We start from the raw sequence: 20,143 nt of genomic DNA, 5'->3' as shown, positions 1-20,143 counted from the left end.
TTACAGACCAATATCCCTGATGAATGTAGATGCAAAAATACTCAATAAAATATTGGCAAACAGAATTCAACAGTATATGAAAAGGATCATACACCATGACCAAGTGGGATTCATCCCAGGGATGCAAGGATGGTACAACATTCGAAAATCCATCAACATCATCCACCACATCAACAAAAAGTAGGACAAAAACCACATGATCATCTCCATAGACGCTGAAAAAGCATTTGACAAAATTCAACATCCATTCATGATAAAAACTCTCAGCAAAATGGGAATAGAGGGCAAGTACCTCAACATAATAAAGGCCATATATGATAAACCCACAGCCAGCATTATACTGAACAGCGAGAAGCTGAAAGCATTTCCTCTCAGATCGAGAACAAGACAGGGATGCCCACTCTCCCCACTGTTATTTAACATAGTACTGGAGGTCCTAGCCATGGCAATCAGACAAAACAAAGAAATACAAGGAATCCAGATTGGTAAAGAAGAAGTTAAACTGTCACTATTTGCAGATGACATGATACTGTATATAAAAAACCCTGAAGACTCCACTCCAAAACTACTAGAACTGATATCGGAATACAGCAAAGTTGCAGGATACAAAATTAACACACAGAAATCTGTAGCTTTCCTATACACTAACAACGAATCAATAGAAAGAGAAATCAGGAAAACAATTCCATTCACCATTGCATCAAAAAGAATAAAATACCTAGGAATAAACCTAACCAAAGAAGTGAAAGACTTATACTCTGAAAACTACAAGTCACTCTTAAGAGAAATTAAAGAGGACACTAATAAATGGAAACTCATCCCATGCTCATGCCTAGGAAGAATTAATATCGTCAAAATGGCCATCCTGCCCAAAGCAATATACAGATTTGATGCAATCCCTATCAAATTACCAGCAACATTCTTCAATGAATTGGAACAAATAATTCAAAAATTCATATGGAAACACCAAAGACCCCGAATAGCCAAAGCAATCCTGAAAAAGAAGAATAAAGTAGGAGGGATCTCACTCCCCAACTTCAAGCTCTACTACAAAGCCATAGTAATCAAGACAATTTGGTACTGGCACAAGAACAGAGCCACAGACCAGTGGAACAGATTAGAGACTCCAGAAATTAACCCAAACATATATGGTCAATTAATATTTGATAAAGGAGCCATGGACATACAATGGCAAAATGACAGTCTCTTCAACAGATGGTGCTGGCAAAACTGGACAGCTACATGTAGGAGAATGAAACTGGACCATTGTCTAACCCCATATACAAAGGTAAACTCAAAATGGATCAAAGACCTGAATGTAAGTCATGAAACCATTAAACTCTTGGAAAAAAACATAGGCAAAAACCTCTTAGACATAAACATGAGTGACCTCTTCTTGAACATATCTCCCTGGGCAAGGAAAACAACAGCAAAAATGAGCAAGTGGGACTACATTAAGCTGAAAAGCTTCTGTACAGCGAAAGACACCATCAATAGAACAAAAAGGAATCCTACAGTATGGGAGAACATATTTGAAAATGACAGATCCAATAAAGGCTTGACGTCCAGAATATATAAAGACCTCACACGCCTCAACAAACAAAAAACAAATAACCCAATTAAAAAATGGGCAGAGGAACTGAACAGACAGTTCTCTAAAAAAGAAATACAGATGGCCAACAGACACATTAAAAGATGCTCCACATTGCTAATTATCAGAGAAATGCAAATTAAAACTACAATGAGGTATCACCTCACGCCAGTAAGGATAGCTGCCATCCAAAAGACAAACAACAACAAATGTTGGCGAGGCTGTGGAGAAAGGGGTACCCTCCTACACTGCTGGTGGGAATGTAAATTAGTTCAACCATTGTGGAAAGCAGTATGGAGGTTCATCAAAATGCTCAAAACAGACCTACCATTTGACCCAGGAATTTCACTCCTAGGAATTTACCCTAAGAACGCAGCAATCAAGTTTGAGAAAGACAGATGCACTCCTATGTTAATCGCAGCACTATTTACAATAGCCAAGAATTGGAAGCAACCTAAATGTCCATCGGTAGATGAATGGATAAAGAAGATGTGGTACATATACACAATGGAATACTACTCAGCCATAAGAAGTGGAAAAATCCAACCATTTGCAGCAACATGGATGGAGCTGGAGAGTATTATGCTCAGTGAAATAAGCCAAGCGGAGAAAGAGAAATACCAAATGATTTCACTCATCTGAGGAGTATAAGAACAAAGGAAAAACTGAAGGAACAAAACAGCAGCGGAATTACAGAACCCAAAAATGGACTAACAGGTACCAAAGGGAAAGGAACTGGGGAGGATGGGTGGGCAGGGAGGGATAAGGGTGGGAAGAAGAAGGGGGGTATTAAGATTAGCATGCATGGGGGGGAGGGAGAAAGGGGAGGGTGGTCTGTACAACACAGAGAGCACAAGTAGTGAGTCTACAACATTTTGCTAAGCTGATGGACAGTAACCATAATGTGGTTGTTAGGGGGGACCTGATATAGGGGAGAGCATAGTAAACATAGTATTCTTCATGTAAGTGTAGATTAAAGATTAAAAAAAAAAAGAAAGAAAGAAAAGGGGGATTACTCCTTGATAGGATAAAACTATTGATAAATCAAAGATCAACGCATGCTTTAAATATCCTTAATGTTGATCACTTAAAGGGTGTCAGATGATCAGCTATGGAGGTACTCTTTTCTGATAATATTCCTTTCTCTTAATAAAAAAAAAAAAGAAAAAAAAAGCAGTTCCTGTGTGCTGACCTCCAATGAGTTCTGCACAGTGGTATAGAGGGCATGTCAAAGTGTGGGCAAAGGGTCTGTTTGTTTCTATGCAGAAGATCAAGGCCTGGCTTGGATGCCCAGAAAATGAACTAAGATACGATATGAGGAGGAGCTTCCGGCATCAGCACTCTCTGGAGGACTTGTGCCAGGGGATGATCATCAAAAAGCCTCCACAGGGATCTGGGCGATGCTGCGTTTGTGGCTGCATCCACCCCACCGTTTCCTGGACTTGCCATTGGAATGAGGAGGGAGATGTCTAGGCTGGCATGTGCATACGGTGAGACAATGAATTTGACCGGATCTGTACTGTTGGAACTCAACCAGGAGTTGGGAGGGGTGCAAGTTGTAGCACTCCGAAATCTTATGACTATAGACTATCTACGGTTAAAAGAACATATGGGATGTGAACAGATCCCAGAAATGGGCTGCTTTAATTTGTCTGATTTCTCTCAGACTGTTCAAGTACAGTTGGACAATATCCATCATATCATAGACAAATTTTCACAAATACCTAGGGTGCCTAACTGGTTTTCTTGGCTTCACTGGAGATGGATGGTAATTATAGATTTGCTTTGTTTATGTCACCGTATTCCTATTATGTTAATATGTGAGCGCAAATTAGTTGGTAGTTTAAAACCTATACATGGTTAAGGTACTCTACAAGAAGATATGTCAAAGAAATAATCAATCCTCCCATGTTTTCTTCCATATGCTACCTCTATAGCTTTTCTTCTTCCTTCCTAATTACAACCCTTAAATAGAATTCGTGCCTCATATCGAATTTACCGAGTATCATAATTCCTCCAGGTGGTAAAGATACCTCGAGACAAGTGCTGGGCATAGAAGCCACAGGGCATAAATCTGCAAAGAAGTAAAAAGCTAACCTTTTCAAACAATATGGCTTCTCTCTCACTTACCAACTTTACATTTCCCTGTATGGCCCTGGAAGATGACTGGTTAGCCAGAGACGGGTAAGATTCCTCAAGGGAGGAACAACCTAAGACAGGCACAGTCGCAGGGGGGCCATCAGGTGAGAATTTGGGGATCAACAGAGGTGAGGCTCAGAACCTCACCCCCCCTGTTTTGAGAGAAATCTTCTGCATCCGTGGATGTTTTGCTGCCCTTGTCTAGCTTGGATTAATACTTAGTCCATAGGCACACACCTGATCATCTACATTTGCCCTCTTACAGCACTAAACTATGTTTTCTACCTTTATCTTGCATCTACCTACCACTTCAGCATTTTATTAAAAATAAAAAAAATAATAATATTAAAGGGAGAAATGTGGGATCAACATATAAATCAAGTATAAAAATCAAACGAATATTCATATTTGACCTGATTGTTTATAGTTCATAATGCATGATCAAAACCGAAAGTTTCTGTGATGAATGAATGCCCTTGTACTTTTACCATGTAAGAATTTATTCACTATGTAAGAATTCGTTCACCATGTAAGAACTTGTTCGTTATGCTTCAGAAGATTGGAGACTGACGAGAATTAGGCTTGAGATGGATTAATGATTGTACATTGAGCATTGACCCCCCTATACAGAATTTTATTGTTGTTAACAACCATTTTGATCAATAAATATGAGAGATGCCCTCTCAAAAAAAAAAAAAAAAGGATTCTAAGTTTGAGAAATATTTCTCTACACAGCATCCATCCATATACTTTGCTAAACAAAAGAAATAGAGGAATGTTTTCATATGAAAAAAGTATGTCACTTAATGTATGAAATGTCTGGATGAAAGCCAATTAGTGACAATCATATTAAATTCTAACCCCCCAAAATCTTTAGTTAAAATATACTCTATATATGAATGTTTACACATTAATTCCAATACATGTTTTCAAACATGAAATTATTTCCTTTTTTTCCTTTTGAGTATGATGTTATCCCATAAATGGAATAAGGTGCCTAGAACTCCCTATTTCTCTGATGAAATGGAAGAATCGGCTTTAAGGTTTCCCTTTATTTCTTACTTACTCACATTAATATAAAAGACATTTATTTACAAATCATACTGAAAAAAAGATGAACAGTTTTACAGGAATGGCTCATTCCAGATTTGAAACAGTAAGCATAGAGGATATGCCTGGAACATTTTGTCATACCAGAAAATAAGCCATCAAAGTCTAGCAGGATTGTTTCAAAAGGTTTCAGGAACTGACTTGAAGAAGTTTCCACTGGCCAAACATGGGGCAATTTGAGCACTGATAGGAATAATAATTGCAATAGATTGAAACACATAAAATATGTTAAATCTAGGAGTCATAAAGATGTTTCTGAAGGATGATAAAGAACTAAGTCATCATTTTGACAATCAAGCAGTTACTCTGCCTTTCTTATATGAACTGTACCTTAGGGTATTTAAACAGTTGTTAAGAAGTTGCTGTTTATAGAATTATTCCAGCTAAGAAATGAAAAAGGAAGAACAAAACTAGAATGTCACCATTTTGCAATATCTAATGAATTAATGGCTCTAGGAAGTGATTTTCAATGGCTGCTTACACTACAGAGAGCCTCTTGACAGAAGTACATACTACTACCTATGATGTATGCTTCCTAAATATCAATTTATATTTAACTAAGGTAGTTAACTCTAGATCTAACTACCAATCCATACAACATATTGGAGAAGGAAGAACATGCTGACACCACAGGGATGCCATCAGCAAAGTTCAGGATATTGGAAATCCATCAGGACAAGTGCATAAATTTTAAAGAAAAAAGATGGAGGCATAACCTAGAGAAAAAGAGACTTAAGAGATATATTAACTAATAGCAATGTATGGACTCTTGTTAGAATCTTGATTTGAACAAATAAACCATTAAAAATTATGAGACAAGTGGTGAGTTTCAACACTGACTGGGTAGTGGGTTTTATGCCATTATTGTTAAATTATTTTGGCATTATAATGGTATTATAGTTACGTTCAAAAAGAGTCTTCATGATACAAACTGAAACACAACCAGATAAGGTAATAAGATCTCTGAGATTTGCCTCAAAATGACTTAGGGTGGGAAATGAGTAGGACTATAGATAAAACAAGACTGATTATAAGTTTAATTATTGAAGTTGGGTGATGGATACATATGAGTTCATTATGTATTTCCTCTAGTTTTTATACAGGCTTGAAATTTTCCATCATCAAAAGTGTGGGTAGGGCTTCCTCTTCTGGAGAGGGGCTCAAGATGGTGGCATGAGTAGGGCAGTGGAAATCTCCTTCCAAAACTCTATATATTTTTGAAAATACAACAAATACAACTATTCCTAAAAGAGAGACTGGAAGATACAGTAAAACAGCCAGACTACATCTACATCTGCGAGAACTCAGCATCTCACGAAGGGGGTAAGATACAAAGCTGTGACCTGGTGCAACCCGAGCACTCCCCCCACCCCAGCTCACTGGCGGGAGGAAAAGAGTCAGAGTAGGGAGGGAGAGGAAGCACAGGACTACTAAATAACCAGCCCTAGTAATCTGCACCAGGAGCACAGACACACATTGCATGGTGTACTGGATATTAGAGAAAAGTACAAGTAAAATCGGAGATGGAGATTGCGAGCAGGTCCCCACAGCCAGCTCCCCTGGGACAAAAGAAAAGCGGGTGCTTTTTGGAAGTCTTGGAGGGACAAGGGCTCAGCAGCTGGACAAAATCATCCCAGCACACTCAGCCCAGCAGGCTGGGAATCTTTAGGAACTTTGGGCCTCCTAACCCCCTGGGGGTAAAGTAGCCCCGAAGCCCCTCATGGCAATAAGCAGCCTGCCATTCATTCCCTCCTGCCCCCCGCCAGTGCCGCAAGCAGATAGGCTGACCTGCCACAGCTGCAGAGCAGCTGGGGAACAGCCCCACCCACAGCAACCACACAGAGACTCCTCGCAGCGTGCAGCTAACCAAGACAGATGGAAGAAGCCAGAGCAAGGTCCGGAAGGTACAAAGGGGCACTGTTCTTGCAGGAGAACACACCGGACGTGTCTGCTAACCCCACAGTGCGCTGGGCTATCCCGAGGGTGGTCCTGCCCACAGCAGCTCAGGAGATTGTCCCAGAGTCTGCTCCCAGTGTGCAGGTAACCAGCACAGGCAGTGGAAGAAGGAGCAAGGTCCAGAAGGCACGAAGGGGCGCTGTTCTCGCAGGAGAATACACCCGGCGCAGCTGCAACCCCCGCAGTGCCTAAGGCTAGCCTGAGGGCAGCCCTGCCTCCAGCAGCTCAGGAGATTGTCTCAGAGACAGCCCCCCAGTGTGTGGGTAACTGGCACAGACAGTGGAGAAGAGCAAGGTGACCAACAAGCAGGAAGGGACTTTGTTCTCCCAGATGACACACTTCTATCGCCTGTGATGACGTCTATCGCCTGCAACCACTTCTATTGCCTGCGACCACTTCTATCGCCATGAAAAGGCAGAACCAGGTCCAGACAAAACTCACTCAGACAACCCCAGAGAGAGGGCCTGGTGAGATAGATGTAACCAATCTTCCTGAAAAAGAATTCAAAATAAAAGTCATAACCATGCTGATGGACCTGCAGAGAAATATGCAAGAGCTAAGGGATGAAGTTCGGAAGGAGATAACAGAAATGAAACAATCAATAGAAGGTCTTAAAAGCAGACTGGATGAGGGGAAAGAGACTATTAATGGAATAGAAATCAGAGAACAGGAATACAGAGAAGCTGAGGCAGAGAGAGATAAAAGTACCTCTAGGAATGAAAGAATATTAAGAGAACTGTGTGACCAATCCAAATGGAACAATATTTGCATTATAGGGGTACCAGAAAAAGAAGAAGAGAGAAAAAGGGATAGAAAGTGTCCTTGAAGAAATAATTGCTGAAAACTTCCCCAAGCTGAGGAAGGAAATAGTCTCACAGACCATGGAAGCCAACAGATCTCCCAACACAAGAGACCCAAGGAGGACAACACCAAGACATATAATAATTAAAATGGAAAGGTAAAAATAGTCTCACAGACCATGGAAGCCAACAGATCTCCCAACACAAGAGACCCAAGGAGGACAACACCAAGACATATAATAATTAAAATGGAAAGGTCAAAGACAAGGACAGGGTATTAAAGGCAGCCAGAGAGAGAAAAAAGATCACCTACAAAGGAAAACCCACCAAGCTATCATCAGACTTCTCAACAGAAACCTTACAGGTCAGAAGAGAATGGCATGATATATTTCATGCAATGAAACAGCAGGGCCTTGAACCAAGAATACTGTATTCACATGATTATCATTCAAATTTGAAGGAGGGATTAAACAATTTCCAGATAAGCAAAAGTTGAGGGAATTTGCCTCCCACAAACCACTTCTACAGGGTATTTAAAAGCGAATGCTCTAGATGGAAGCACTCCTAAGGCTAAATAGATGTCACCAGAGAAAATAAAATCACAGCAAAGAAAGCAGACCAACCAAATACTAACTAATGGCAAAAAATAAAATCAACTATCCACAAAAGTAGTCAAAGGAAACACAAAAGAGTACAGAATAAAACACCTAACATATAAAGAATGAAGGAGGAATAAGAAGGGAACGATATAAAGAATCATCAGACTGTGTTTATAATAGCTTAATAAGAGAGGTAAGTTAGATGGTTAGATAGTAAAGAAGCTACCCTTGAACCTTTGGTAACCACGAATCCAAAGCCTGCAATGGCAATAAGTACATATCTACCGATAATCACCCTAAAGGTAAATGGACTGAATGCACCTATCAAAAGACACAGAATAATAGAATGGATAAAAAAAGCAAGACCCATCTATATGCTGCTTACAAGAGACTCACCTCAAACCCAAAGACACACACAGACTAAAAGTGAAGGCATGGAAAAAGATATTTCATGCAAACAATAGGGAGAAAAAAGCAGGTGTTGCAGTACTTGTATCAGACAAAATAGACTTCAAAACAAAGTAACAAGAGATAAAGAAGGACATTACAAAATGATAAAGGGAGCAGTACAACAAGAGGATATAACCATTAAAAATACATATGCACCCAACACAGGAGCACTGACATATGAGAAACAAATACTAACACAATTAAAGGAAGAAATAGAATGCAATGCATTCATTCTTGGAGACTTCAACACACCACTCACTCCAAAGGACAGATCAACCAGACAGAAAATAAGTAAGGACACAGAGACACTGAACAGCACACTAGAACAGATGGACCTAACAGACATCTACAGAACTCTACACCCCAAAGCAGCAAGATATACATTCTTCTCAAGTGCACATGGAACATTTTCAAGAAGAGACCACATACTAGGCCACAAAAAGAGCCTCAGTAAATTCAAAAAGATTGAAATTCTACCAACCAACTTCTCAGATCACAAAGGTATAAAAATATAAATAAATTGTACGAAGAAAACAAAAAGGCTCACAAACACATGGAGGCTTAACAACATGCTCCTAGATAATCAATGGATCAATGACAAAATAAAAACAGAGATCAAGCAATATATGGAGACAAATGAAAAGAGCAGCCTGATACCCCAACTTCTGTAGGATGCAGTGAAGGCAATTGTAACAGGAAAGTACATAGCAATACAGGCTTATCTCAAGAAAGAAGAACAATCCCAAATGAACAGTCTAAACTCACAATTAATGAAACTAGAAAAAGAAGAACAAATGAGGCCCAAGTCAGTAGAAGGAGGGACATAATTAAGATCAGAGAATAAATAAATAAAATTGAGAAGAATAAAACAATAAAAATAATTAATGAAACCAGGATCTGGTTCTTTGAGAAAATAAACAAAAAAGATAAATCTCTAGCCAGAATGATCAAGAAAAAAAGAGAGTCCCTACACATAAACAGAATCAGAAATGAGAAAGGAAAAATCACTGTGGATACCACAGAAATACAAAGGATTATTAGAGAGTACCATGAAAAATTATATGCTAACAAATTGGATAATCTAGAAGAGACAGACAACTTTCTAGAATAATACAATCTTCCAAGGCTGACCTAGAAAGAAACAGAAAATCTGAACAGACCAATTACCAGCAATGAAATTGAACTGGTAATCAAAATACTACCTAAAAACAAAACTCCCAGACTAGATGGCTTCACCTCTGAATTTTATGAAACATTTAGTGAAGACCTAATACCCATTCTCCTTAAAGTTTCCCAAAAAGTAGGAGAGAAGGAAATACTTCCAAACTCATCCTCTGAAGCCAGCATAACTCTAATACCAAAACCAGGCAAAGACACCACAAAAAAAGAATATTTTAGACCAATATCCCTGATGAACATAGATGCAAAAATACTCAACAAAATATCTGCAAACTGAATTAAAAAATACATCAAAAAGATCGTCCATCCTGATCAAGTGGGATTCATTCCAGGGATGCAAGGATGGTATAATATTTGAAAATCCATCAACATCATCCACCACATGAACAAAAAGAAGGACAAAAACCACATGATCATCTCCATAGATGATGAAAAACCATTTGACAAAATTCAACATCCATTCATGATAAAAACTCTCAACAAAATGGGTATAGAGGGCAAGTACCTCAACATAATGAAGGCCATATATGACAAACCCACAGCCAACATTACACTTAGCATTGAGAAGCTGAAAGCTTTTCCTTTAAAATCGGGAACAGTACAAGGATGCCCACTTTCTCCACTTTTATTCAACATAGTACTGATGGTCCTAGCCATAGCAATCAGAGAACACAAAGAAATAAAAGGCATCCAGATTGGTAAGGAAGAAGTTAAACTGTCACAATTTGCAGATGACATGATATTGTACATAAAAAACCCTAAAGAATCCACTCTAAAACTACTAGAACTAATATCTGAATTCAGTAAAGTTGCAGGATAGAAAATTAATACACAGAAATCTGTTGCACTCCTATATACTAACAATGAACTAGCAGAAAGAGAAATCAGGAAAACAATTTCATTCACAATTGCATCAAAAAGAATAAAATACCTAGGAATAAACCTAACCAAGGAAGTGAAAGACCTATACTCTGAAAACTACAAGACAATCATGAGAGAAATTAAAGAAGATACCAATAAATGGAAACACATCCCACGCTCATGGATAGGAAGAATTAATATTGTCAAAATGGCCATCCTGCCTAAAGCAGTCTACAGATTCAATGCAATCCCTATAAAAATACCAGCATTCTTCAACAAACTAGAGCAAATACTTCTAAAATTCATATGGAACCACAAAAGACCCCAAATAGCCAAAGCAATCCTGAGAAGGAAGAATAAAGCAGGAGGAATTATGCTCCCTGACTTCAAGCTCTACTACAAAGCCACAGTAATCAGGACAATTTTGTACTGGCACTGGCACAAGAATAGACCCATAGACCAATGGAACAGACTAGAGAGCCCAGATATAAACCCAAGCATATATGGTCAATTAATAGATGATAAAGGAGCCATGGATATACAATGGGGAAATGACAGCCTCTTCAACAACTGGTGTTGGCAAAACTGGACAGCTACATGTAAGAGAATGAAACTGGATTACTGTCTAACTCCATACACAAAACTAAACTTGAAATGAATAAAAGACCTGAATATAAGTCATGAAACACAGGCAAAACTCTCTTGAATATAAACATGAGCAACTTTTTCCTGAATGCATCTCCTTGGGCAAGGGAAAAACAAAAGCAAAAATGAACAAATGGGACTACATCAAACTAAAAAGTTTCTGTACAGCAAAGGACACCATCAGTAGAATGTAAAAGCATCCTACAGTATAGGAGACTATATTTGTAAATGACATATTCGATAAAGGGTTGACATCCAAAATATATAAAGAACTCCGGTGCCTCAACACCCAAAAAACAAATAACCCAATTAAAAAATGGGCAGAGGAACTGAGCAGACACTTCTCAAAAGAAGAAATTCAGATGACCGACAGGCATATGAAAAGATGCTCCACACTGCTTATCATCACGGAAATGCAAACTAAAACCACAATGAGTTATCACCTCACACCAGTTAGGAAGGCCAACATTCAAAAGAAAAGGAACAACAAATCTTGGCCAGAATGTGGAGAAAGGGGAACCTTCCTACACTGTTAGTGGGAATGTAAATTAGTTCAACCATTGTGGAAGGCAATATGGAGGTTCCTCAAAAAACTAAAAACAGAAATACCATTTGACCCAGGAATTCCACTCCTACGAATTTACCTCAAGAAAACAAGATCACAGATTCAAAAAGACATATGCACCCCTATGTTTATCGCAGCATTATTTACAATAGCCAAGAAATGGAAGCAACCTAAGTGTCCATCAGTAGATGAATGGATAAAGAAGATGTGGTACATATACACAATGGAATGCTATTCAGCCAAAAGCAGAAAACAGATCCTACCATTTGCAACAACATGGATGGAGCTAGAGGGTATTATGCTCAGTGAAATAAGCTAGGCAGAGAAAGACAAGTACCAAATGATTTCACTCATTTGTAAAGTATAACAACACAGCAAAACTGAAGGAAAAAAGCAGTAGCAGACTCACAGACTCCAAAAAGGGACTAGTGGTTACCAAAGAGAAAGGCGTTAGGGATGGCGTGTGGGAAGGGAGGGAGGAGGGGATTAAGGGGTATTGTGATCAGCACACATAATGTAGTGGGGGCATGGGGAAGGCAGTATAGCACAGAGAAGACAAGTAGTGCCTCTACAGCATCTTAATATGCTGATGGATAGTGACTTCAGTGGGGTATGTGGGGGGGGGACTTGATAATATGGGTGAATGTAATAACCACAATGTTGCTCATGTGAAACCTTCATAAGATTGTATATCAATTATACCTTTAAAAAAAACCTCAATTTTTAATAGTGAATTAAATAAGAAACAGATAAAATGATGGGGTAGGGAAACATGGTTAGTGTTCACTATGCAACATGGACTTAAATTCATTGAAGATGATCTTAAAACTCATGTAGATAATTTAATTTTTAAATTTCCAATCTACCAATTTTGGTTTAAATATGAGGAATTGAACTCCCAAGTGGTTAAGGGTTTGTCTGGAACCACAAACTTAGGGCTGAAACCTGCCTACTTGATGACTGGTCCTGAGTTTTAATAAATACGGGTCTTTCTAAAAAAAAGAAAATGACAGAGTTGGTATCTTTAAAATGACTGTCAAAATGTGTTGCTTTAAGTTAACTAGAACAATCAAATCATTGTTTATTTAAGCTGACTGTGAAGGCCCTCCTTTACTATCTATTACTTACTTATAGTGTAGTAGGAGTGGTTTAGACAACTGAGAAAACAAGACTCAATCACACACTCCTATTTTCAGTAGCCTTCATACAAGACTAGAAGGGAGAGAGCTGAATATCTCAAGTAAGGTTTTTCAATTATTTGTATTAAATGAATAAATGTTTGTAAAGGACTTAGCCCAGTGCCTGGCTTGTAGTAAGAGTTTTGTGTTTATTAAATAAAATAAATGAATAAGTTTATACTTATAGCAGAGATACCTGAGAATTTGAAAACTTGTAGTTCATCACAAATGTGGTAGTTTGTTATGCAGAACCTTCTCATGAACTCTTTGTTATTTAAAACTAGATTTTTTTCTCCAAAAATCCATGTGCTTTCACTTCGATAAAACTAAACTCCTAAGGAATCACCTTTGACAGGAATTAAGAAGGATCCAATCTCCCCTTGAAAACTGTACTATAACCTTTTAAAAAGAGTGACAGTGTCACAACCATGTACTGAAAGCCTGAATTACACATATTTTACAAAATAAATAATACATTCTTACCTTCCCAAGGTTTTCTTGTTCAGCAATATTTTTGGTATACTGTTCCCTAAGGGTCAACATAATGATTTAGTTTCAATTTATACTACTTCAATTGATTTGATCATACAACTAAATTATAAATTAACATATCTATCTAAATACATTAGATAATATAGTTAAGAGTGTTGGAGTCAGAATGAAACCCATTATCAAATACTCTCCTCCCATCTCTAGTCAGTTCTTCTAGTAAATAGTAATTTAAAGGGAAAAAAACACATAAAACATTACATAATAAATTAAGAGAATTAAAATGTTAAGTACTATTTCTGGTTGATTAAGCCTTAAAACAATAGCAACCCATTCACTTAAATTATACTTCTTTTTTTTTTTCAAAACACGTATGTTAGAGTGATATATTAACAAGAAATATGTTATTAGGTAGTTGTGAAACAACTCCAACGACAATTGGCTGATGCTGAAATACAACAATCTGAGCCAGAGGCTTAAATTATACTTTATTTTTGAAGAGGTTTACAAAAAGGAGAAAGATATAGATTTTAAATCAATATTAAATACCATCTAACCCTGCAATTCCATTTCTAGGAAGTCATTCCACAGAGAAATTTTCATAACTTAATGAGCATAAAAGCAAAGACTGTTTACTTCACCATTGCCTAAAATAGTGAAAATTTGCAAGCAAACTAAATGTCAATAGATGGGGAAATTTTTAAATAAAATATGGCATATCCATCCAAAGGAATGATACAGCGTTGTAAAAAAGAATGAGATCGATCTATAAATAATTTAGCAGAAAGAATTCCATGTAAATTATTAAGAGGAAAACTGTATATATAATTTAATCTAATTTTGTATACATACACATATAAAATTTTCCCATACATTTGCAAACACACACACACACACACATACGGACATACTAGCAAATAAATGGGAAAAGAACATGGAATAATGTAGAGGAAAATATCAACAGTAGTTATTTCTGAGGCATGGCAATGTGGCCAATATTCAGTTTTTCTGTACTATACTTCATAATGGTTACATTTTGTTTTTTATAATAATTTTTTTATAAGCTAAAACATCTGCCAATTTTTAATGTAAAAAAATACAAATAACATTGTATTGTATTTTTAAACAAAGTATAATTATATTTTAATACTACATAAGGCAAAAAGTGAGGTTTAAAGCTTTAAGGACAAGGATTGAAGAATGAAGACAAAGGAACCAATGACAAAGAAGGTAGGAGACTCTGGACCTCAAATTTGGATAGAAAAAGCCTGTTTCTGTTAAAGTTACATAGTAGTATTTAAGAAGAAATTAAACAGTACAGAGTTGGGAATCTAAGAAACCATAAACCACCGAGAGAAACTCAAGTAGCCTAAGTGAGGGATGACTTGTACTTATGCAAGAAGGGAGGTAAACGTGATTAGAATAGAGAGAATGGCAATCAAAATACCTGAACTCCTTACAGAGCTGAAGTGAAGGTAGATTTGTGCATAGGAATGAGGGTGGAAAGGAATAATAAATAAAGTTCAATAATCTTGATCAACTTTCATTTTGCCCTCAAAATTTATGAGACACTAAGTCAAACTGTTTGCCTTTCTAACAGGAGGATGTAATTGACCTATCACCATGTAATTGTCTATCACCAAAGAAAACTGTATGAATAAATAAATCATTTATTACTCTGGGCCTGAAAAATGTCCAAGCTGTTTAGAATTTCCATTTATATTTTGTCAAAAAGTCAACAGGCTCATGCTTTTTTCCCATATAACACTAATGTGTAATGTTAATTTATTCAAGAAGTAATAACTCTGGAGCACCTGTTATATACCAAGCATGCTCTGGGGCTTTAAGAGTAAGAAAACAAGATAGACAGGGTCCCTCCCTGCCCTGCAGGGATTCAAAAACTATATCATTTATAAAACACTGCTATATATATTATATTTAACTTAATCTTCTGTGGTATACATTGTTCTTATTTTATAGATGAAGTGATCTGCCCAAGGTCACAAAACTGGGAACTGGAAAAACCAGGTTAGAAACAAAATTTTATGAGCCCTTCTCTAGTAGTTTGAAATAAAACATGCTGCTTCTTTAAATACAATTAAAATTTGCAGACAATCTTTCAAAATCAGACTAATTTCTTAGGCCTTCAGCCTTACGAGAAGGTATTATAAAAGTAGAAAATGAGTTAACAGTAAAAATGTTATTTCTATAATAATATTTTAAACATGTATCAGTGAGTTTAGAGTATAACTACTCCATTTTATTCATAATATTCTATGTACTTCTCTAGTCAGGACACAATATTTTCCTATAGAAAAACTTACAGAATGGTAAAGGTTTATAATGATTTTTTAAATGATGAAGAATAATATCTGGCTGGAAAACTGATCAGAAAAACCAATAGCTCAAGAACAATATTTCCTTCTTTACTGTTTATATTAACAACTTAGGAAGAAATGGAACTTAATTTCTAAAACTTTTTATATTTCAAGAACAAAACTTCTCACATTTGTGAAATATTAGTGTTAACCATATAGATTTTTTGAGCAAAGTTTATATTCAATGAAGGAATCTGAGTAAGTACACTTACTATGTTAACAATATTAGAAAAAATATTGTTCTATTTATAGGATATTTTCAGTGTGGACTGCATTCCACTGCATTATATAAAAAAATTTAGACTTTGTAAGACATTCTATTTCTTTGATTTCTTTTTAAAGTATTAATGCCACTAAATATCTCAACTTTAATCTAGAATAAAAGTGAATCCTGCACTTTGAGTTCTTACTGGGTGGTAAAAGCAAAACATTTGAATTGCAGTAAGGGACAAAGAAAGCTTATGTTGTTTAATTACTGCATTTTATCATAGCTAACAATTCAACTATAAATGTATTTTTTAAGGCAGCATTTATTACAGTCTGCTACAAGCTAGGATTACCAAAAAAAAAAAAAAAAAAAAATCACCGCATGAGGACTGGTCGTATTTATCCAATCTTCCTTATTTTGAAGGCTGGCACATTGCAAACACACAGTTTCTAGCTGAAATGCAGTCAGTAATACTGCACAATGAGCAGGCAGATAACTAAAGTCCAAACCATGTGAAACTTTAAACACAGACCAACCTTAGTGCTTATAAAAAGCAACTATGAAATTGTATATATTTCTGGGGAGGAGGGAATGGGGAGTTATTGCTTAATGATTATAAGAGTTTCTGTTTGGGGTAATGAAAAAGTTTTGGTTATATATAGTAGTGATGGTTGCATGATATTGTGAATATAATCAATGTAACTAAATTGTACACTTAAAAGTGATTAAAATGGAAAAATTTCATGTTACATATCTTTTGTCACAATAAAAAAAGTTAGCAAGCAAGAAATAAAATTGCATGTATTTCTCCTTTGCAGTTCTGCACTATCCAGATGTTTAATAAGATTTAATTATAAATAATATCTTAGCATTATAATTCCATTTTAGTTATAAAACTTCTACAGGTAAAAATAATAAATAACTCAGTATAAAAACTACAAAATTACTTGCCTAATTGCCTTTCTTTTCTCTTGTTGATCAGAAGAGACATATGCCTTCATCTCATCAGTAGCGCGACAAAGTTGTACTTCTAGGTTCTAAGTGGAAAGACTAAGTTTTAGGTTAAGTTCTTGATATAGAAAAACCTCAGAAAAGTTTTTGATCCACTCTCTTTGTCTTACCTTAATCATACAATTTGTATAATGATATCTACTTTCTTCTTGAAGGCATTCTTCACGGAGTCCTCTGACTTCCTACAATATATAGTTTTAAATGGACAACATTATTGAAAGAATAATCAGATGCAAAGATGACTTTAGATGTACAACAAAAGAAATACCATCAGAGTAATTTCTTTTTCTGTGATTGTAACTTTTTACTGTAATAGACCAGGTTGCAGTCTTCGAGATTACTCATATCACTCTAAAACGTACAGGTTCAGTTACTCATTTATTAAGTACGTACTTTGTACCCAGTTCTGGCTAGAGGGGACACATCAGTGAACAAGAGAGAAAGGTCTTGCTCTCATTCAAGTAGAGGAAACAGGTGTAAGTATGGAAACACGTAATGAAGTTTGTTTCAGGTAGGGATAGTCCTATGAAGAAAATTCAGCAGTAGAGTAGAATGTGACAGGGTAACTGAGTGCACGATGTTAGATAGTGTGATCAGAGAAGACCTCTAGGAGGAGGTGACATTTAGGCTGAGACCTGATAGATAAAGAGATCAAAGCAAAGAGCTGTGGGGACAATGTCCCAGAGATAAAAGCACAGGTAAATGCTCCAAAGTGAAAACACACTTGGCCTGTCTGAAGTATGAGAAGAAGGCCAGTGTGGCTGGAGCCCCAGGGATGAGGAATAGAGCACATGGACATGGAGTTCATGAGGCAGTCAGTGGGGCCTGTGGACTATAGTTTGGAAGTTAGGTTTTAAGTGCTATGGAAAGCCACAAGGGTGACTTAAATTTTATACAAGTTTCTTTCGCCACTCTATGGAGAAAAAAATCTGAGGCAGTCAAGAGTGGAGGTGGCAGAGCAGTTCCTGCTGGAGTCTAGGAAAGACGTCATGGGGGCCTGGGCTTTGGCAGTAGTGGTACAGATGGAGAATTTAGTGTGTACACATCAAGTCTGAAGGAATAAAGATCTCTGGACTTAGGAGACGGACTCAGAGGATGAGGGATTTGGGGATTTTTTAATATTGATGTAGTGAAAATGCATATACAGGTAGTTTCTGCTAAATTGTTAAGATAAACACTGTCTTACCTGTTCTAATTTGGACCGATTGCTTTCAAGGCCTGCTGCACAGCTATCATACTGGGATTTCTTTTCATCACACTCCTGGGTTAGCTCCTATGAAAAAGATAAATGATTGAATAAATGAAAAACAAAGGCCTAAAATGTGGCTCTGAAACAATGCATGCCCTTGTCAGTCTTGTAACTTAACTCTAAGCTTCTTGGCATACTTAGGAGTTATATATACAATAATAAGACATTTGAGAATTATGACAGATGAAGGTGCTGATAAAAATAATAGCTAGCATGTATTAGCTGTGTGCTAGGCTTTTTATTAGGAGCTGGGGATACAACAGTGAACAAAACAGCCAAAATCCCTTCCCCTCAAATAATGGTAAGACAAGTAAACAGACTGCTGAGGGCTGTGATGGGCAAATGCAAGTATTACAGGAGCACATGGGACTCTCACAGGGCATAACCCAGGCATAGGGATCAGCAAGGACAACTTCCTGGAGAAATTGATATCTAAGTTGAGGTACAAAGGATTAGTAAGAATAGTTACGGGGAAGGTGGACAAGGGGAGGAGAATGTTCAGAAAAAGGAACACTATGTATAAAGGCTTGGAAGCCAGAGAGAAGAACAATTTAGGATGTACAAGTAGTTTATTATACTGGAGTATGTCAGAGAAGTGAGAGAAGAGGCTGAAAGCTTTGGCCTGATTAGAACTTTGTAAACCATGTTAGGTTGTTTGAGCTTTATTCTTGACAATAACTAAATCTCACTGCAATCCCTTGAGGTAGGTATTAATATCCCCACATCATGCTTGGAGAAAGTTCAGGCAGGTCAAATATCTTGCCAAAGAGTATACTGCTCGAAAGGGGTGTCAGAATTCGAATTCAAGCAATTTGAGTAGTTTCAAACTTCTTCTAATGTAGTATTTTAAATTAGATGATCTGAAAATCCTCTGCTATAAATGCTTGATGAAGTAGAGAAAACAAGTGCTTGATAAAGTAGAGAAAATATCTTTCAAATTCAGAGCTGAACTGAACTTTAAAGAAAGTGAGAGGAATTACCAGGGTCAGAAAGAAAGACACCCTGTGGCTACTATCCTTACTGAAGGGTACTGGGAGCTGTCAATCTCTATAACAGAGTGATTATTATATCCAGACAGGGCAGAAGACAGGGTGGAAGTTAGAACTGAGAACCCCATAGCATCCAAGCTATTTTTCAACCTGTGAGTAAAGGGTTAACACCAGGCCTGGACAGATGCAGGCCAGCCTCAGAATGACTTTTGGTTTCACAGCACAGTTCCCTTGGGAACTGAGAGTTAATACAAATGGGTAATGTGTGTGTTTCCTTCGTTATGCGGGACTGCATCTGGTTTGGGTTGACTAGCACAGTATAAAAGGTCAGTGGGAAAAAAGAGCTCTGGCTTTTATTATCAAAGTGACCTGCCTACACCTAGGACTCTCCTGGTGACAGTCATACACACCCTAAATGGGAGAAGGGGCAACAGAAACTGAGTACTTAGGTAGCTGTTGGGCCTCTCAATGAGATGAAGATACTGTTGTAGGTGAAAGCTTTTTTCATTTTGGTCTGTGAGTAGGATGACTCATCAGTAAATGCAGCTTTGCTGAGGCAGAGATGGACAGAAAAAAGGGGCCTGTCCTCAAGCAGATTTGGGGTTTGACTTTACCTATATAGTATAAGAACTCCCAAGCTAACACATTAACTCAAAATTAAACACCTGGCAGAACTGCAAAACTACTCTGGAGGGACATACCCTACATTGTGGCTTCCAGGATTCAAGTGGCAAAACTGTACTAAG

The 20,143-nt window shown here is 37.2% G+C and overlaps 1 protein-coding gene and 1 long non-coding RNA gene across 25 annotated transcripts in view; one reads left to right on the top strand and one right to left on the bottom strand.

Moving 5' to 3' along the window:
• Positions 1-20,143, bottom strand: part of IFT81 (intraflagellar transport 81) — a 252,692-nt gene that overhangs the window by 38,543 nt on the left and 194,006 nt on the right. For all 21 annotated transcript variants that reach the window (XM_073222918.1, XM_073222915.1, XM_073222920.1 and 18 more), the window contains 4 exons: positions 18,346-18,432; positions 17,270-17,341; positions 17,100-17,185; positions 13,557-13,602 (listed from right to left, as the gene is read on the bottom strand). In XM_073222918.1, coding sequence (XP_073079019.1) covers positions 13,557-13,602; positions 17,100-17,185; positions 17,270-17,341; positions 18,346-18,432 — 291 coding nt within the window. The remainder of the gene's footprint in view (positions 1-13,556; positions 13,603-17,099; positions 17,186-17,269; positions 17,342-18,345; positions 18,433-20,143) is intronic.
• Positions 1-20,143, top strand: part of LOC118971672 (uncharacterized) — an 87,305-nt gene that overhangs the window by 31,933 nt on the left and 35,229 nt on the right. The window lies entirely within an intron of this gene.

This window comes from Manis javanica, chromosome 15 (assembly GCF_040802235.1).
Source record: "Manis javanica isolate MJ-LG chromosome 15, MJ_LKY, whole genome shotgun sequence".
NCBI lineage: Eukaryota > Metazoa > Chordata > Mammalia > Pholidota > Manidae > Manis > Manis javanica.
This window is presented reverse-complemented; position numbering and strand designations above follow the sequence as displayed.